Source organism: Lutra lutra, chromosome 6 (genome assembly GCF_902655055.1).
Source record: "Lutra lutra chromosome 6, mLutLut1.2, whole genome shotgun sequence".
Taxonomy (NCBI): domain Eukaryota; kingdom Metazoa; phylum Chordata; class Mammalia; order Carnivora; family Mustelidae; genus Lutra; species Lutra lutra.
In genome coordinates, this window is record NC_062283.1 from 38,191,761 (window position 1) to 38,212,361 (window position 20,601).

The window sequence follows — 20,601 nt, forward strand, 5'->3', positions numbered from 1 at the left end:
AGAGACTGTAAACTCAGACTGCTCAAAGCTAGAGAGTGAGAAATCAATCACATTATTTTCCTCTCACCTCTCAGGTGCAATGGTATGGGAGCATGAACCATCATTGCTTCAGTCTTCATCTCAAAATAGTGGACGTCTATCATTAAGAAGACACAGTAAGTGTGACCATGAACACGAGATTCATGATCTTTATCAGCTAGCAAATATAGCCCTCTGCAAGCACATGGCTCAATTCACAATAAAATCCTCTATCCTCTTGAAAGAACGTATGTAATTTATCATGAATGTTAACTAGCATTTGATAGACAGCAATCTGATTCATACTTTTACAAGCAGAAGGTGGCTGGCTGCTTCTTTTCTTTTTGCCTCTGATCACTTGGATTTTAATCTTGTCCTCAGCAGAAAGTGGACCTCTTGAAAGTCATTTGCTGGGAAGAGCAGGGAGGCGCTTTCCTCAGTTGCTCTCAGCAGTACTTGCTGTACCTGAGAGGGAGCAAGAGAGTAGCCAGGAGAACTTGTGTCCCTGGCAGGCTTTCAGAGAGCCCCAGAGCCTCTGCATCCAGGACCTTACCCTGCTGCTGCATACCTGGAGATGCCTCTTCTCCCTCTCTCCCCAAAGGAATACAGTCTAACAGTAAGTGCCCTCAGGACACCTCAAACTTGCTCAATGCCAGTTTGGCAAAATAGTTACAATGAAGCCAAGAGATTTACCAGTTTAATTTAAAAGAGCCATAATCTCCCTTCCAAAAAGTCTCAGCTGCGATAACCCTGCAAAGACAAGACAGAAAGAGCACTATCCCTTCCCTTTATTAAGAAAAACGTATGCCTTTAAAAATTTAATAGTGTCTTTTTCTACACAGAAATCATCATCAGAGGATCCTGAGAACCTGAAAAATGTTATGTCATTCACACTGAGGGTAACAGTCGTCTCTTTTCAAACAAGCAGAATGGAAACAAGGGTCAGGAGGGGTTGGTTACTCTGTCACTCAAGGTCATACACCCAAACCGCTGACCCAAAGACTGCATTTTTGTTTCTTTCTTTCCGTCTGGGCTCTCTATTTGTTATATCTGAACAGTTTTCCTTTTAATCCACAGCTGAACATCACAGAAACACAGGCAATTCCAGGCTGTGCTCTAAAATCAGGACTGTCGATTAGGAGAAAGCAGGCCTTGGCAGCCTTTGTCTAAACACTTCAAAATAACAATCTCTGCAGAAACTGGTATCTTTCTCTCTTTAAGAAGATTAAGTTCTGAAGCTTTCTAATTTTAGGGAAATTCGGTAAACAGGGAAAACAACTGTCTTTTGTCCATCAGAAAAGGACAGTATATACTTTCTGAATTGTGTACTACACACACACACACACACACACACACATCAAGCTGGAAGTTAAATCTAAATAGCAGACAATTTAATGTACGCTTCAGGTAGTCACTTGAAACATGAAAATAACTTCATATAATGCAGCTCGATGATCACCACTATATTCTAAAATCATGATCTATTTGTGTAATTGCCACATTAAAAGCAAACTATTCCTTATTCTATATTGATAGGCTTTAAATGAAGCACTTTAGTATCTTACTCTTGGGATAATTAAACATATTCCATGAATTTTACATTTATGTATAAGATTAATATAGCTTAGTTTACCTGCTCCTGAGTGCAACGTATGAAGTAGGAGAAACTGCAGAAACCCAGCAAACATAACAGCAGCATCGGAGTGGTTAAATAAATGCTACTGGCATCAAAGCACTAAATTCTAGCTAGAAAAGGCAGCAAATCCACAACACAATAAAAAATCCGCCAAAAATGCAAAAGAACTTTTAAAATTCCTTGTGGTCCTTGCATTCTAAATCAAAACCAAAAAAAAAAAAAAAAAAAAAGGCTGCAGTGTCCAACATTATACAACGGTGACACTAAACAAGGCCATAAGTGCTGCTGTCATCAAAACAGATCTCTGCAGTGTACAGATTCTCATTGATTACCGCATTAATCTATAGTGCTCTATGCTATACTAAAGAGGTTCCCACTGTAGCAAACACCAAAGCTCTGGTAAGTCTGTAATTAACCATTTCCTGAAATAATGCTCTGAAGATGTTACCTTCCCATAGGCAGAGAAACGAAACGAAACTAAATGAAATGCTGTGGTCCCTTAAAACCAGCACAACAGAAAAGACTCAGGCATATGCTTAAAGAGCTCCTCCTATTATGCCCCCAGTGACACTGCACTGAGATATCCATAAGCTAAGATTACAAAGTCAAGCAGACCCCTGCTGGCTTGTGGACCACAGAAAACTCACCTGAAATGATTTGGTCCCATTATCAGTCACTGGCAATGGTTCTGCCAAGCTCTGTGTAACAGACCATTTCCCCTGCAGTTTCCCTGAGAGGTCTTACTCAGCTCAATGACAACAACTGGCACCAGGAGGCATCAACCAGGAGTACAGGAGTGATTGTTGAGAACAAGACAAAAGTGTTCCGGTATGGCCAGCCTAGTGCTAATAGTGGCTCATCTCCAGGGGGCAAAAGGACAGCTCCAAATAGGTTTTGCCAGGGAGTTGGTGGCGGCGGCGGGGGGTGTGTGTCATATTATATTAAAAGATGCAGTTTTTTGATGATTGTAGAGTCATAGACTCGTAGTCTTTTTCACACAGAATCATTCTCTGTTAGGTCACTATATTTATCCTATCAACCCCATATCATGTATTACAGAACAACAGCAACAATAACAACAAATATTAGTTGATGTGATATTATGTCACTCCTGAAATTTCATTTTTATCATGGTACATCACTCAGATTCCAGAGACAACAATGAACAATGATACACTTCTCTAATTACGGGGGAATATTACTGAAAAGTAGAGGCAGACTGTTTCTAGTTTGTTTTAGAAGATTAAATGATCAAATGATAATAGGGGAAGAATTAAGAACCATCTTTCATTTATTTAAACTAAATGCACTGTTTAATTAAATTACATATACCTGTCAGAAATAATTATCTGATAAGAAAAAAATTAATACTGAACCATGGATCATCTCACCAACACCAAATCAACTGCAAAATATCAGCCTCACACAAATCGGCAAATCTCAACGTTTTCAACCTCTTAAGGAAACATGTCTTTAGCCTCTATTTAGAATCTTTGCCAAATAAGTATGCTTAAACTGGCTTAAGTTAAAGACTGGCCAAACTGTTGCTGGGAGAAGAGAAAAGAGAAAGAAATATTATTTGAATAATTGTTATGTGCCAAATATTGTGCTGTGTTAATTTTACTTAGTACATGTCATTCTCATAGGTATATGGCAAAATCAGTATTACTTAACTCATATTACTAATGAAGGTCAGAATCGCTAATTAACTTGCCCTAAGTCAAATAGTTTACAAGGAGGAGAGCTGGAATTTGGACTTGACTTTGTCTGACTTAAATGTCCATGCAAAGGCTTTTCACTACACTATGGTAAGTAGGAGTTGATTATTTTGATGGATTACCTCAGAGTTAAGGTGCCTGTGACCTGGTGTGGAATACCATGGTGATGCAGGGCCTACAGTCATGTGCCTCTTTTTCCTACATCTGAAGCCAGTGAGGGTTTTCCAGAACTGTTTATGGGGCTGAACTCTTATCCCTGTTGAGTTTACATTTCTTTCACTATGGCCCTGTCACAGAGAACACATACAAATGTTAAGGTCTAGAGACTGACCTGCTGACCCAGCAAGTATACTGAAGATAATCTATGGAAGGAAAGTCAAACTTTCAAAACTCAATTCACCAATTTCCCCTAGGTCCAAGTGATACCATACAATTTTGTTTGATTGAAATGTAAGAATCTATGGACTTTATAGACCTATGCAGACTAAGCCAACTGAATTAAAAGATCTTAATTCACTGCATGTGACTATTATTGTATCTGAATTTTGAAGTAATTCTTTTTTGTGTTTTCTCATATTTCCTTTTTTCTCATTAACTGGTATGACTTTATTTGAGATTATAAAGTCATTCTGAATGCTATTAATCTAATATTTTCCTCTCATTCCATGTCATGAATTTATGTTAATTTGGTAGAATTATCTTGAATTCCCTAAAGTATCTCCATATGAGGAAATTAATCACATGGTAACAAATTGTGTTTCTAACAAAAGATATTTGGTAAACCAAGTAAGTTCTCTGAAATGGTATACATAGATTTCATAACTAGAGTTAAAATACAGAATCAATATGAGAAGGGGCTACTATCAACTTCATTTTAAAATATCCTTTCAGGGACGCCTGGGTGGCTCAGTTGGTTAAGCAGCTGCCTTCAGCTCAGGTCATGATCCCAGCGTCCTGGGATCGAGTCCCACGTCGGGCTCCTTGCTTGGCAGGGAGCCTGCTTCTCCCTCTGCCTCTGCCTGCCATTCTGTCTGCCTGTGCTCGCTCGCTCTCCTCTCTCTCTGACAAATAAATAAAATCTTTAAAAAATAAATAAATAAATAAAATATCCTTTCACTTATTTCTGGGTACCACATACTCTTGAGATCTTATGCACAGTAACAAGTGTCAGTCACCTAAGACACGGTCCACATATACATAGCAAAAGAAAACCCTTCCATTTTTATCTTGTCGATTCAGAAATTTGTATTTACAATATTTACTTATTTAGAGCATTTCTATCACTTCATCCATTTTGAACCACACATATCCCACCTTGGGGTTATATATTTCATAGGCTCTCACTCAGCTGTGACTCCACAGCCTTTCAAAGATCAGCAGACTAATTTCCCTGGGGAGAGAACACATAAGCCTAACTAACATCAATTGCAATTTTGAGCTTGCTTCACATACACCATTTGACCTTGTGCTACTATGGTCCAGGTCAAGGCCTGTGTGGAAGGGTTTCAGCTCTTTTCAAGAACCCGGGATCCATTATTTTGAAAAAGTGACACAAACTTCCTATTTTTGGACTGAATTATCCACTAATGATGACTCTAATTTGTCCAGTATTTTTCACTTTCTGTATTAGCATGAACCAAAGCATGGAATACACTGCCTACAAAACAAAACTCATGCACAATTAAACAACTTGCTGTTGCTTTTCCTTATTTTCAGAGAATACTGGCGGTCTAATCTTTGTATCTTTTTGGGCTGGCTATTACACAAGAAAATAAATTGTGAATGTGATTAATCATCTTACAATCCCTAAAGCTATATTACAAATCTAGTAATTTCTTTTCAGAGGAAAAGAATGAAGATAAAGTTGATAGCTAGAAACTTTACTCTGTTGAGAAAATGGAACAAAATCACACCACACCTGACACACACAGAATGGGAATATTTACACTGGAAAAACAGATACAGAGGGAGTGTTAAATAGAGGTTTCTTTTCTTTTCTTTTCTTTTTTTAAATACAGGTTTCTGTCCAACTCTTAAAAATAACGAAGTGGGATTCCCGTGCCCCAAACTCCTTGTCGCTTACCAGCACCTGCTCCTCGGGCCTCGACTCTTTCCTCTTCGGAATCAAGGGACCTCACTTCTCCCCACCCTTCTGACGAGATGGGTGTCCCAGGTGCACACATGACAGCAAACTTGTAAAGAAATTCAGCCTCAGGATTTTCAGCCTTGCTTCTAAACAAATTCAAGATCGTATCTAAGAAGAGCACAAAGTGCTTCCTCCACCACTCCACTTACATCATTGAACAATAGCACCAACCCGTGGGTCAGGAGCAGCAGAAAATGGAAACTAAAAGAAAATATTGGTGTGAGCTTAAGAAAGTCTCTTTGCATGACTGACTCAGGTCACTGCAGGCACTGTGCAGCTATGCAAAGGACTGCTTGGATAAAATGCCACACATAAGCCTCAGTGGGCCTGGTGGTGTGGAGACTGGTAGCATTTACTGAGGAGAAGCATATTGGCATCTCTGTTGGGTTTTAACCAGATCCACAGGATTCAGGAAATAAGCTCTCTGCCAGATGACACTATGCTCCTAGCCATTCCTTCTGTTTACTTATCCTCCAAATTGCTCTAACTAGTGGCCTTTCTCCTGCTGTGAGCTTATTTGTGGAGAGGGCTAAATAAAGGATTTTTATGACAACAAAATGGCCATTAGCCCATAGGATGATTTCTTAAAACATAACTCTTCTTTTGTTTAGTACTATTAAAATCAATTAAATGAGAGAGTTTCTTATTATTATATCTTGGATTTGTGAAGAAAAAGTGGTCTGTTTCTTTCTGAAGACATATTTGAAATTAGCCCATCTTTGAACATATGTACAAATTCTTTATATATTATTATTTTTCTCCTATTTACATAAACTATTAAAGGTAGATTCCCTCTTCTTATTGCTGTATCTTCCTAGTAGAGGCAAATAATTTTAAATATATATATGGATTTTTTTTCCTACTATGTGTGACCTGGTGCATTTCTGGACTGTGAAGAGCTGTACCTTCTTTCAGATAGAAGGCAAACTCTTAATTTATGGGGAAAAGAAAGGAGTTATACTTTTCCTCTGTCATAATGTAGTCCTTTCATTAAAACAGGTATATGTATTTTAATTTAAGCATATTCTTCTGCAAGTAATCATTACTTTTTGGATTTTAATACAGAGAATGTTGCAAAATGTAAAAATAAGGTATATCATGTATTTCACACTTCCTAAGGCATATTCATGTGCTTTAAAACAAATCTGAGAAGTGACCAGGATAAAAGGCATTATAAGATAATCAACCATCTACAGAAACAGACATGAGAGTATATACCAAGACTGACTTGTCTAGAAACTAAATTCCTAACCCATCAACCTAAATAAAGCTTCCACTTCACCAAATTTTTATTTTCTAATTAAACTTTAGTACTAATAGAAAAGCCAGAAAGTATAGATAAAACTTATTACAATCAAGTGACAGTACCATTAAGCTTGAAATATTAATTATATACAGTAACCTGGAAATTACGGGTGTTTTTTTTTTCCCTCCACAGTCCTAGCAATTGATGCAAAAAAAAAAAAAAAAAGCAACAAAAAAAAAACAAGAGTCTGATTTCAAATCACAAATCTCTTACAAGTGCACTTTGAAGTAATAATACTGTATTGAATTTCTAAGTTTCATATAATACATATTAAGGAGATGGCCCTGAAATGCTATACAGTAAATATATACTTATTTCCTAACTCTCCTCAAATACTTACAAAAGTTAAAAACGTCTCTGCTCATCTATAGCTGACTCATCTACGTGAACGTCCTCTGCTGATCTCAATCATATCTTATTAAAAAACAAGGTATACCTCTACAAAGATAAATATATCAAGTAATTGTACATAACAGGGATGTCTAGATTATAAAATCTCAATGGGATGTAAATAAAGCATCTGATTCTCTGTGGGACTACAAACTGAAGACTGTCCATGTGGAAATAACATGTTGTATCTGCCATTTTGTGAGCCACACTGCATTGTATTAATATTTTGGCATCAAGGGCAGGACAAACTCTAGGTGAAACAGGGTAAATATATTGTTTTTCAGTCTATGCATGTGTAAACTCTACACCATCTTAGTAAAAATCAAAGTTCTTAATCTTTACAACCAGTAGCAGAGTACAGTATTTATGAAAAGTTATGGCATAAATGCAAGTTCAGTTTCAAGGTACCTCTTCTGAGACATTTTCATTGACTAAACAATCCATGTGGTTCTCCTCATTGTTTTTCACTTCTCTTCAGGTCTTAACAGGTGAGTTCCATATTGGACTTTATTCTATTATTTCTCAAAAGTTTCGTTGATCCCTGCATGCATTCATAATTTCTTTCACCTAGCAAAAATTCTGAATATTGGATATGCTAAGCACTAGAGTAAAGAGAAAAAAGAGCTACCCCGGTCTCTTCCTTGAAGGTTTGAGTGCTATTATTATTCCCATACGGCAGATGAAGAACCTAAGGCTTAGGTATGATATGTGACATATCTAGTCCATGGCAGAGTAAGAATCTGAATTTTAAAATAACAATAAAAATCAAAGCTAATCTTGGTTTAGATCACAACATCCTTAAGTATGGGAACGAACTTTTACCTAGCTTCTAGTACAAGACCGTTCTTGGTGGTTCGTGATTGAGGCAAGTGAATCTACGCCAAGTAAAATGCATAGGATATTACAGGCTGAGGTCCTTCCTGAGACTTTAGCATGGTGTGCCCTTGCCTTGACCTCAGAACACCAGTTTATAGAGATATTAAGGGATGGTTCAGAATGAAATGTACCCTGATCAAATGTATTCAGGACACACTGTGTACTGTATTATTTTCTAGAACAATCACAGGGCACATTACCTTTAAAGGTGGTGAGAAGTCCTTAATTATAGAAATTTTGCCCAACGTTCGCATTGGCCAAACTTACTTGATCACATTCATTTCTGGCAGCACACTTATTAAAACTATTATTGCTTTGCTGAGATGCTAGATGGGAAGGGAGGGAAGTACTGCATTCTGTTTTATAGATTCAGAGTTGATTTTTGAGGACCATGTTGTTCGTTTGGGTAGTTTCTGTAGTAAAAGGTGCTGTTCTGTGTCCTGCTCTGTCACTGGGCTATCTGTGATTCTGCTGTCACAAAGCACCAGCTCCCCTATCTCCTTCCTGACCCACATGGATATGCTTCTGGACCGAGGTCTTCAATTTATTCACTTCTGCATAACCATAACTAAAGCAACTGTTCTGAAGGATCCTCAGCTAAAACAAAACAAACAAACATAAAACAAAACACAAAGTCCAAGTGACATATTCTGGGAAATCCTAACTGTATATATCTGGACATAGAATAAACCAATATTCAAAATACAACTGCGGGGGGGCGCCTGGGTGGCTCAGTGGGTTAAGCCTCTGCCTTCGGCTCAGGTCATGATCTCAGGGTCCTGGGATCAAGCCCCGCATGGGCTCTCTGCTCAGCAGGGAGCCTGCTTCCTCCTCTCTCTCTCTGCCTGCCACTCTGCCTACTTGTGGTCTCTATCTGTCAAATAAATAAATAAAATCTTTTAAAAAAAAATACAACTAGGGGACTTTGTGGAGTAACAAAAAAGGTTAGTTCTAAAGACATGAGAATGAATAAAATACAGGTAGTCCTTGACTTACAATGGTTTCACTTATAATTTTTCAGCTTTAGGATGGTATGAAGGCAATATGCATTCAACACAGACCACAGTTTGAATTTTGAATTTTGATCTTTTCCTGGACTAACAACACGAGGTATGATAGCCTCTCATCATACTAGACAGTGGCAGTGAACCACAGCTCCCAGTCAGCCACGTGATCACCAATGTAAACAATGAAATACACTTACAACCATTCTGTGCCCAAGCATTCTGCTTTTTATTTTAGGTACAGTATTCAATTAAGTGGGATATTCAATACTTTATTGTAAAATAGGCTTTGCATTAGACGATTTTGCCCAACTATAGGCTAATGTAAGTATTCTGAGCACATTTAAGGTAGACTAGGTGAAGCTATGAAGTTCAGTAGGTTAAGTATTAAATGTATCTCAATTTAATTATTTTCAACTTCTGATGGTTTCATAGGGATGCAACCCCATCCTAAGTAAAGGAAGAACTGTATTAGGATTTGGGAGATTAATATATTTAATTAACTTTTTTTTTTCCCCCAAGATTGAGAGCTACTTTCATACCTGCAATTTCCTGAGTCATAAGGCTGCAACCTATCTTGTATAGGGATTTATGCTTCCTACAAAGCTGTGTTGGATACTAGAAGACACTCTGGTTATATAATGCTATATAATGCCTTGCCTGAGAAAGTCTGAAAGAATAAAAACACTCAAAGAATTTATTGCTCTGAAATTCTGAAATACAGGTACGGGAATCTCAAGCTGTGGTAATGAAACCATTTGCAATATAAATGAATGTTAGCACCCTATGAATGTTACTATTCTTTTGTCTCATGGTGTGTTAGAGGACAAGCATGCACGAAAAGAATCTTTCACGAAGAACTGGTCAGGGACACCTGGGTGGCTGGCTCAGTCAGTTAAGCAGCTGCCTTCGGCTCAGGTCATGTTCCCAGGGTCCTGGGATCGAGACCCACACTGGGCTCCCAGCTCAGCGGCAAGTCTATTTCTCCCTCTTCCTGCTGCTCTCCCTGCTTGTGCTCACTTGCTCTTTCTCCCTTTTTCTGACAAATAAATAAGTAAAATCTATTAAAAAAAAAAAAAAGAAGAAGAAGAAGAAGAAGAACTGGTCAGCACAACCTGCCTTGATCTGCACTATCCTCCAAGCTAGGGAGACTATCTTCTAAGCTAGCTATCTTCCAGACCCTGAACCAACCACATGGAGAAACTGAGTCAAAACTGGGTATCAGAATAGCACATATGCGGGGGTGTCTGGGTGCTCAGTTGGTGGAGTGTCTGCCTTCCACTCAAGTCATGATCCCAGGGTCCTGAGACTGAGCCTTGCATCAGGCTCCTTGCTCAGCAGGGAGCCTGCTTCACCCTCTCTCCTCACTCGTGCTCTCTCTCACTATCTCTGTCCCTCTCTTTCTCTTTCTCTTTCTCTCTCTCAGGTAAATGGATAAAATCTTAAAAAAAAAAAAAAAAAAAAAAGAATAGCACATACGCCAAAATGTCAGAGAGTAGAAGGATATCGGCCAGGGTGAGGTAGGGAACACTTCAGAGAGGAACTTTTTAAGGAGATGAGGGGAAAAGATGAGTGGGCAATGAAAGGGAGATTAAAGAGAGGAACAGAAAGTAAAGGCAGGTTGGTATTAAGGATAGCGATTACCCTGTAAACCTGACTCACCAACCACAGAATGTTTCTCCAATTCATACCCTCTGACTGATCCTACACATTTTCTATAGGAGGCCTAGCAAAGTAGGACAATATGAAACTGAGTGCTTTTCGTGGTGCTGAGATATTTGAAGTATAATGAAAAGTTGACCCCTTCAGCCTAAAGCGTGGTACAAATGCTTTAGCCATTACCGCACTTCTCTGTATAAGATAGAAAACATGCTAAAAGAAAAAGGAATCCAACTGATAAAGCCAAAATACTGAGTGCATTTCTTAGCACTTGTGTGTCCTTTGTAACTTAAGTTATTGATTATAGCAAAATGGGAAGGCTTTTCAACTTGAAGCTAGATAGGAAAGGTATTACAGAATGAGGTATCACTGACCAAGGACCAAATTTAATGTTAATTTCTTGTCCTGGGATTAAGTCATAATACAGGCAATATAAATTCAGTCTATAAAATCTACCTAAGGAACACAATGAGGTTTCAATTCCTTACAAGAAATTTATTGAGTTTTTCACCCAGGGTTCAGACAGAAAAAGCTTCCTCATCTATCCGAGCTGTATAAAATTTAATATGAATCCTTTCTTTGTGGGGGAAGCACTCTGAGGGTGATGGCCTTATGCACAGATGTCAGTTCCAATTACCTGCTTCTTACAAGGGCAAAATTGCCTCTGGTGGCCCTGTGTTTTTAAACCCAAACCTTGAGACATTACAAGTCTTGATTCAACTAGAGGTGTTGCTGAAGTATCACCCTATATACTTCAGGATTGGCTTTCTCCTCTCTTTTCTGACTCCTGAGATTTCTCTTTATGCAAAGTCAGGTATACCTTTTTAAATAAACATTATCTTTCATCATTTATAGGTTTTCTTGCAGTGGAAATTAGTTTTGCTTGTTTTCCATTTCTTTATCTTAGGCAGCCATAGAATCATAAACAGGAAGTAGTTCAAATAGTGTGTGGGGTAACTTTCCCTTTTGATATGTTGGCAGTTTAAAGTCTCATTTATAAGTTCAAAAAGCCATTAAAGGTATACACGTATTTGTCTTTATAGGATATAATTCAAGTACTGCTATCTAGTGAGTAGTGATGACTTTTTTATTATCCTGTGGCCCAAACACCTAGCTTCCTATAATCATGGACATTTCTTCACTAAGAAAACAATGAATAAAAAGGCTAAGTAGAAACATTAGGCCACATATGACGAGACTTCAAATAGCAAGTTATTAAAGAAGACACAAAGTCAAGGAAAGAGAGAGATGATCATTTACATGATGTACAAGCTAATTAATTAAATGCTATATAGAAACTTGCATTTCCACTTCATTATTTCTATTTCCCTTTTCTATTTATTTGTATCCATTTGTTGTCTTGTTTTATTAGAAGTACTTTTTTTAAATTTTTTAACAGCTTTATTGAGATAATTTATGCACGATAAAGTTCACCCATTTAAAGTGTACAATTTAATGGCTTTTAGAATGTTCATGGAGTGCATCACCATAATCTATTTTTATAACATTTTCTTTTTTTTTTTAATTTTATTTTTATAAACATATATTTTTATCCCCAGGGGTACAGGTCTGCGAATTGCCAGGTTTACACACTTCACAGCACTCACCATAGCACATACCCTCCCCAATAGAAGTACTTTTAAAACGTTTCAGGAATGAAACAAATCAGAACGAGTGATTTCCCAGAACAGGAGACTCCGTAAATTCTACCACAATTAAATTTCCAACCAAACCACATAAAAGGGCAGCATTTTCCCTGGTTTCTACTATGACTAAAGGACCACGGTAGTACTGGTTTGTTTATTCCTTCCTCAATTGATTTTTTTAAAAAATGCCTTCCTAAAGACAGTATGTGTGCTCCAGGTCCAAGTAAAACACACATAAAATTCTCCCTCTACTCAAACACAGTCCAATATTTATTCCAAACAATAAATGCTATGCTACAAAGCATAAATGAGACAAGTGTAGAGCTGAAATCTACAGGAACCACAGAGGTGAGTGAAGCTGTGGAACCCGCTGACAGGGAGACCAGTGCTGGGTAGAGGCGGCTGCCGCCATGATGCCTGTCTCCCTGACCAACGCTCCCCCAGGTAACAGGGCTCAGAGCAACTCCAATCAGCCTCCCAAGATTGCTGCCTGGAAGGCGTGCACCCCTGTTATTTACGAAGCACAGAAAACTGTGGAAGAGAAAAAGCCTCTGCCATATATTCAGCTGAACTAACACTCAAGAAATGATAAACTAGCGGTATTTTCCTACTGCTAGACTCTCACAGAAAGAATTAATAAAAGATAAGTTCTAATAAAAAGAAAAATGAAGTCAGAAAGAAAAGGAGATATGGAAAGTAATTATAAACAATGAAGTCAATAAATCATGGTAAACATGTTGGTAAACCCAAGTATTAAATATAAAAATAAAATTAACATTTATTTATATGAATGTTCAAAAACATGCTGGGCCTGTACCAGGTAATAGTAATATTGAGGCTAGAAAGAAAACAGTAAATTTTGGAAGAAAGTTAAAGCATGCTAAAGTCTTCCTTCATAGAGGGCTCTAGAGGACTTTTAGATTTTGCTAAAAAACTGTAAAACTAATTACTGCACTGAAAAGCTAAGGTTTGCATTAAAGGATAGGAAAAAAAAAAAAAAGAGGTACAGTGTCCTAAGATCTAAAATAAATGAATAGGCTCAGAAAATAACTTGATTGGGCCGCCTGGGTGGCTCAGTTGGTTAAGCGTCATGATCTCAGGGTTCTGGGATTGAGCCCCACACCGGGCTCTTGGCTCAATGTGGAGTCTGCATCTCCCTCTCCCCCTGCCTCTGCCTCTCTCCCTGACTTGTACTCTCTCTCTAATAAATAAATAAAATCTTAAAAAGAAAGAAAGAAAGAAAATAACTTGATCAATCTAACAGAAGGCATGAAAGGAGAAAAAGAAAAGCAAAGCAAGAAAGAGTAAATAGAAAACCCAAATTAAATTAGTATAAAGGAATATGTTTATGGTAGGAGTTTTAAAATATAAGGAAGACAAAAAATGAAGAATATACCTTATTTTACCATTTAGATATAAGTATAATCAACATTTCCTTTCAGTTCCTTCTCTGTGTACATAAATGTTTTTTCAAAAACATACAATACAGTATATATACAATTAGCAATGCCTTTCTCTCAGTCATTACAAATATATTTTTATAAGTAAACATGAGAATACATAATAGAAGTTTTATGGCTACACTGCACTCTTTAAACAGTGCCCTTTAATCAGAAAATTGAGCTAGCTTCCACTTTTTACATTATAAACACTGCCATAATAATAAATATTTATCCATATCCATCATGAAGAGTTTATTCTGCCAAGATACTCTTTGAGATGCAAACATATTTTATAAACTAAACACAAATAGGTCACTCAGAGGTAAGGATTCTGGCTATTAAATAAACTTGAGAGTTTACTCATTAATTGGGCTATAATTTCTTAGGCGATTTTGATTCCAGCCATCTAGACTGAGTTTGAGCAATTCCAATCACTATTCCAAGCACCCTAACCCTGAAAAATACCAGGTCTTGGATGATGGTACTTAATGTACCTCATGGTTTCCCAGAGGTTCTTAATCTCTAACCTAACTGATGAACTCCTAAACAAACTATTCTCTCTCTAATTTATAATCGGGGGGAGGGGAGTATACCAATTAAATTCTCAGCTCTGTACTTTCTGATCACTATTCTCCTTTAACTGTTTTTGCTTTTCACTACTATTGCTGATGTTATTGATGTTGTCTTACTTCTTTTTTAAGTCTAATGACAATTCCTTACTGTAATTCACACTATAATTTCTCCGTTTCGGATGACTGAATTTTTTTTCTTTCATTAAAACATACACTAAGTTAATATCTAGTGGTAGTAAGATTGTGGTTTCCTTTTCATAGTTTAAAGAATTAAGTAATGTCCAAAGTACTAAAAATAAAGAAACAGAATTCTGAGAACAGAGAAGTAAGCTGTAATCACACAAGAAATAAAGAATTTCTTGCCATTATGTGAATAGGTACTTATTGACTGAAGTACTTTTACCAAATGCACAGTCATTAATTCAATAAACTAAAGGGCTGCACCAAGAATTAGAAGACAAGAGGGGCGCCTGGGTGGCTCAGTGGGTTAAGCCACTGCCTTCGGCTCAGGTCATGATCTCAGGTCCTGGGATTGAGCCCCGCATCGGGCTCTCTGCTCAGCAGGGAGCCTGCTTCCTCCTCTCTCTCTACCTGCCTCTCTGCCTGCTTGTGATCTCTCTCTGTCAAATAAATAAATAAAATCTTTAAAAAAAAAAAGAAAGAATTAGAAGACAAGAAAAGTTACCCCTTTTCAAACTCAATTATCTTTAACTATACTTTTGGGTATGTCTTTTCTCTCTACTCAAATATATAATTTATTAGCTTCTTACTTTTGTAATTAGCTCCACAAATTTAAAAAATGGAGAAAGATCTAGCAGTGCACAACTTAATCCAACAACTACATTTCTATGTATGTAAATATAAACTATTACTCTAAGCATAAAGCACTATATAAACACAGAAACATAATGTCTTTACTTAAACTTACAATCAATTTCCTTCAGGAAAAGATGCAAAATTGCAAACATTAAACATAAAATTGGTTCAAGAGAACAATAGAGGAACTGAAATTTGGTCTTAGTTTCAAATCATGACTAGAGATAGGAAGGCACTTAAAAGGGTGGAACATCAAATGTCAAAGAACAGAGATGGAAAAGTATATGGTAGGCGTGAAAGGCAGGGTGTAGATGCTAATCAAGAAGACCACAGGGTTAGAGAAGGTGAGTCTGTGAGAGTAAATTGGTGCTACACTGAGGACTGACAGGCTTGGCTTGGGTTTTGGATTTCATTCTCTATGAAATGACCCAATCTGTAAGAGCTTTACCACTAACCCAACTGGGATAAAGATTAGGAGAGTCACAATTACTCTCATTTGTATAATACTCTAGACTCTGAGAATTACTTTCCTATCTATTGTCTCTACCTAGGCATGGCTTCTGGTTTCTGTCCTAGACATTTGCAAGGTCACTCTTATATTCTTCAATCCCTCTCTCAGTTGTGGGCTCCTAAGCACTACAGTCAGCCTACAGAATTCACACCTGTTCGTCTGTCACAAAATAAATTTAAAGTACCGGGGTCAGAGTTCTAAAATGTATCTGGATACATACAACTTCTTTTTATTCTGTCCCCAAAACATAAGTTGAATTATTTCAGATCACAAGTTGTGTCATTTTGGCTGCTTTTTCCAGTCAAATATGTGTCCATATAAATAAGCAACTTTTTAAAACAGGATTCTCACATTATGATACAAAACTAAAATTCTCTTGGAAAAACCAGCACTTCATAATTTATAAAGGATCAGGGCTGAGATTTGGAAAAGTCCTTGAATGAAAACTGTCAAGATCTGCCATTCATAACCTTGACTACACACTGGAATTAGCATAATAGATCCTTAAGAAACTATTAACAATCCTCAGGCCATAACCCAGAACAATTAAATCAGAATCTTTGCGCTTGGGGCTTAACCACTGGTATCATTTGTAGGAAGCTTCTCAAGTGATTAAAAAGTGTACTCAACTAGTCCTGTAGTTCTCAATTTAGCCGCACACATTAAAATAAATCGGGGCATGGCTCCACAATGACTAAGTCAGAATCCTTTCTGGTGCTACTCTGACACTTAATTTTTTAAAGCAGATTCTAAGGTATGTCCAAGGATGAGGATCACGGATATAATCCATCCCTCTCATTCTTGAGTCCAGGGTAACTCAATTCTTGAACAAACTGAGATTAAAACTGTTCCCATGACCTGTAACCTGTAGGCTCTTTTTCTTCCACAAGTCTGTAAGCCTACCGTTCCCAGAACACTCTATATACCTCTCATTTTTCATGCGACGCTGTCTAAATAGAATGCCACATTGAATCTTCCTGCCCCAATTCTACCCTAGTTCCACCATGAAAACTTAGTTTTCTGGCTTCCCTCTGATTTTCTGTAGCATGTTTTATCTATAGCTCCTATATGGTATCATAGAAATAAAGGTATTTTTAAAAGACTTTTTTTTAATGTATTTATTTGAGAGAAAGAGAGAAAGAGCAAGTGAGAGTACAGAGTGGGGTAAGGGAGAAGCAGACACCAGGCTGAGCAGGGGGGCTGGACCAGGGCCTTGATTATAGGACTCATGACCTGAGTCGAAGGCAGATGCTTAACCGACTGAGCCACATAGGCAACCTGAAATAAAAGTATTTGTTGAGCACTTGCTGTGTCAGGTACTAGGTACATAGTACATACGACATTATCTAATTTAATCTTAACAACTACTTCATGGGGTATGTACAGTTATTCCCAGTGACAGAACTGGAGGCTTACAGAGGTTAAGAAATAAGCACACTGCATTTGGTCTCTGGCTGTGCCTACAACTGTGTCTTCATCACCTTGGATAGCAATTCTCCTCATAAAGTAGGTACTCAATAAGATTCTTTTTTTAAAAAGATTCATTTATTTACTTTAGGAGAGAGAGCAGGGTGGGGAGGGGCAGAAGGGGAGAGAATCCCAAAGCAGACACCCCACTGAGCAGGGAGCCCTACACAGGATTAGATTCCAAGACCTTGAGATCATGACCCAAGCTGAAACCAAGAGTTAGACCTTTAGCCAACTGAGCCACCCGGGTTCCCCCTCAACAAAATTCTTGATGATCTTATGTTTTTTATGTGTGGAAAACAATGGAGACAAATGCCAAACATTACTATTTATCATGTATGTACATAAGTATACAGAAGACTTGGTTTCTTTCCTACTATGAATGTTACTGTTATGAACTGAACTGTGCCCTGCCCCCTGCCCAATTCATATGTTAAAGTCCTCAAACCAAGTGAGAATGTAATCATGTTTGGGGACACAGACTTTAAAGAGATAATTAAATTAAAATGAGGTCCTGGTGTGCCTGGGTGGCTCAGTAGGTAAAGAGTTCAACTCTTGACTTCAGCTCAGGTCATGATCTCAGGGTGGTGGTATTGAGCCCTCAGGTGGGCTCTGAACTCAGCTGGGAGTTTGCTTGTCCAGTTCCCTCTGACCCCATTCCTGGCTCTCTCTCAAATTAATAAAATCTTAAAAAAAAAAAATTAAAATGAGGTTGTTAGGATAGCCTCTAATCCAATATGACTGGTATCCTTTTAAGAAGAGGAAATCTGGACACACACAGAGGAAAGGCAATGTGAAGACTCAGGGAGGAGATGGTCACCTACAAGCTCTGGAGAAAGTCCTGGAACATATCCGTCTATCATGGATCTCAGAAGAAACCAACACTGCCAATACCTTGATATTGGAGTTCTAGCCTCCAGAACTGTGAGGAAAATAAGTTTCTGTTTTAGGCCATCAAGTCGTATCTTGTTATGACAGTCTTAGTTAAAGTGTACACTATTATCTCAGCCTCAGAAGAGTTTACTAGGATTAAAATTAATCTGCTCTTTGGCATGGAACAGGTGCTTAAAGAAAAAGAAAGAAACCCACAAAACACAAAAACAACCTAAGTACAGAAGTTCAGCTTAGTTGGTAGAACTCAAAGATGGCTACAGGCAATAACAATTAAATCCAGAATAGTAATAAGAACTAGAGATACCAGTACCACAATGTATGAAAAAGAATGATCTAGGAGGTAATATCCATATTTCCAGTATGGCAGTTGGCTTCAGGGAAGTCAGTATCTAGACATTCAGTTTCTAATTTCTGGACAGGGATTGGTGAGGGCAAGGCAAGATTGTTCTAGACGGACTTGGGCAGCAGAATTAGATCCAGGGACAAAACCAAAACATGGGAAAAATGTAGTGCTTGGGCTCAGGAATATGTTAGAAGTCAGACTGTTAGGACTGGGTCTAGACTGCAGACAGAACAAGTAGCTGGACTGCTAAATGCTAGTCCTCAGAAGGTCTGGAGGGAGCTAGGGACAAGATGAGTTCCAAGCTCTTCCAGATACAAAGAGAAAATTGCTACAGGGGCTAGGAAATCAGGCAGACCTCAACACCCATAATGTCTCCTTCTCTGTTCAATAGTGTGGGAAAGGAGGGATTTTTTTTTTTTCCTTCTGAAGTCTCTCCCAGGTCTAAGATTCTGTTATTCTGTTAAATTGAACCAAAAGTAAGAACAACCTTTTCATTCACTGGATAAAATGGGTCAAAGACACTGCAGTATGATTCTGCATTTTAAAAGGAAACTGAAGAACAACTTACTGAGATAAAATAGTGGCACTAAAATCTTCAATATCAAGTCTTTTTCTAAATATACTTTGAAGCATAAATGTTTCCCCTTAAAATGACCTTTAGTTATAAATCTTTTAAAATATTCTATGTTAAAATTGTAATCATATATTATATATAAAATTTGTGTGATTATTTTTGAAAATGTAGCCCAGATTTTAATTTAGTTTCTCCTGATTCAAGAATAGGAATCTCTTTCAGATGTAACTAAATGACTAATATTTCCAGCTATGGATTATTTTAGGAGAAATATTATTGGGTATAATCATGTTAGACTTACAGACTTCATTTCTTTTCTTTTTATGGAATTTCCTTTTAATCACAGCTCTTGTTTTAGAATCAAGGCGATTTTTTTAGTAGTTATATATTAGGCAGAAATTGTAACTCTAAAAAAGCCAGCTTCTCACCATGATGACTTCCAAAATTTGCTTAACACATATTCTTAGAAATTAGGAATTGGCATGTTGGCTCAGACCACGCACATGCACACACACACACATACACACACACACACACACACACACACAGTTATTTGTGTCCTCTCAATCTCTTCCTAAGGTTTAAATTGCACAGATGATTAAAACAGCTAATGTCCATTCCATATCCCTTGTAAGAAGAAATTAGTTCTCAGAATCCCTGTAAGGCATATAAACTGTAGCATCTAACAGCCTAAATCATGCCTCTCTCATTAGCTGAAAGGGAGAAAGAAACTCATCTGTCCCTCAGCAACACCAGATAGTAGTCTCCCTTCTCTTTTGTGACAATTCTCTTCACTATCCTCTCTAATATCAAAGAAAACCAGGGCAGGTAAAACTGTTGGGCTTTGGTACTAAATGTCATCCTGTCCAACTGCTGGCCCTACAGCAATCTCTTTCCTCTGAATAGATTAAGAGGGTAAATTTAAAAAGATGTTAGAGAAAGCACTGGGTTGAAAGTTAAGAAGTGGAGGCAGAGGTCTATAGAATTGTGTTTCATCAGCATCTGTGTGAAATGGGTCGACCAGAAGTACCTAAAAGGAAACAGGACAAAAGAAATGAGGTGGCTTCTTCTGAGAGACCCACTAAGGGCAGGGGTTATGTTCTAATCATATTGTCCCAAAGCCTGATAAGTGCCTATCATATAGTAGAAACTCAATAAAAGTTAAAAGAGAAGCCAATTCTCTTATAATTCTATGTGGATCCATCGCTGTTTTGAAGTTCTGGAAGCTAAAATGCCATTTATGAAAGGCCCCAGAAGATAACAAAACTGGTTACTTGCAACTTAATGAAGGGGATGTTAAATGGCAGTTTATATTTTCCTATTTAAATGGGTATCAAATTAATGCATGCACAAGATGAAAATTAAATAAAGGCTTGATACATAGCTACAATAATTCATTTCCCCTCACATACCTTCTGCCCACGCTATCAATTCCACTTCTCAAAATTATTTTCAAATATTTATTTTCTTAGTCCTTCAAAGCACTCTAATTTTAAAAAATAATTTGCTCTATATGTTGACTGCCTTATTGGAGATATTATCTACTGCTTCCTATTATTAAGATAATACTTATGGTTAAAATT

At 37.5% G+C, this 20,601-nt stretch overlaps 1 protein-coding gene across 43 annotated transcripts in view; it reads right to left on the bottom strand.

Moving 5' to 3' along the window:
* Positions 1-20,601, bottom strand: part of RIMS1 (regulating synaptic membrane exocytosis 1) — a 507,054-nt gene that overhangs the window by 186,655 nt on the left and 299,798 nt on the right. For 4 of the 43 annotated variants that reach the window (XM_047733155.1, XM_047733151.1, XM_047733154.1 and 1 more), the window contains exon 1: positions 5,456-6,088. The exons of 22 other annotated variants lie outside the window; for them this stretch is intronic. In XM_047733155.1, the coding sequence (XP_047589111.1) occupies positions 5,456-5,555 (100 nt within the window). In that variant the 5' untranslated portion in view covers positions 5,556-6,088. Of the gene's footprint in view, positions 1-5,455; positions 6,095-20,601 lie in introns of those variants that run through there. 17 more of the 43 variants (XM_047733148.1, XM_047733165.1, XM_047733147.1 and 14 more) reach the window with 7 other exon arrangements.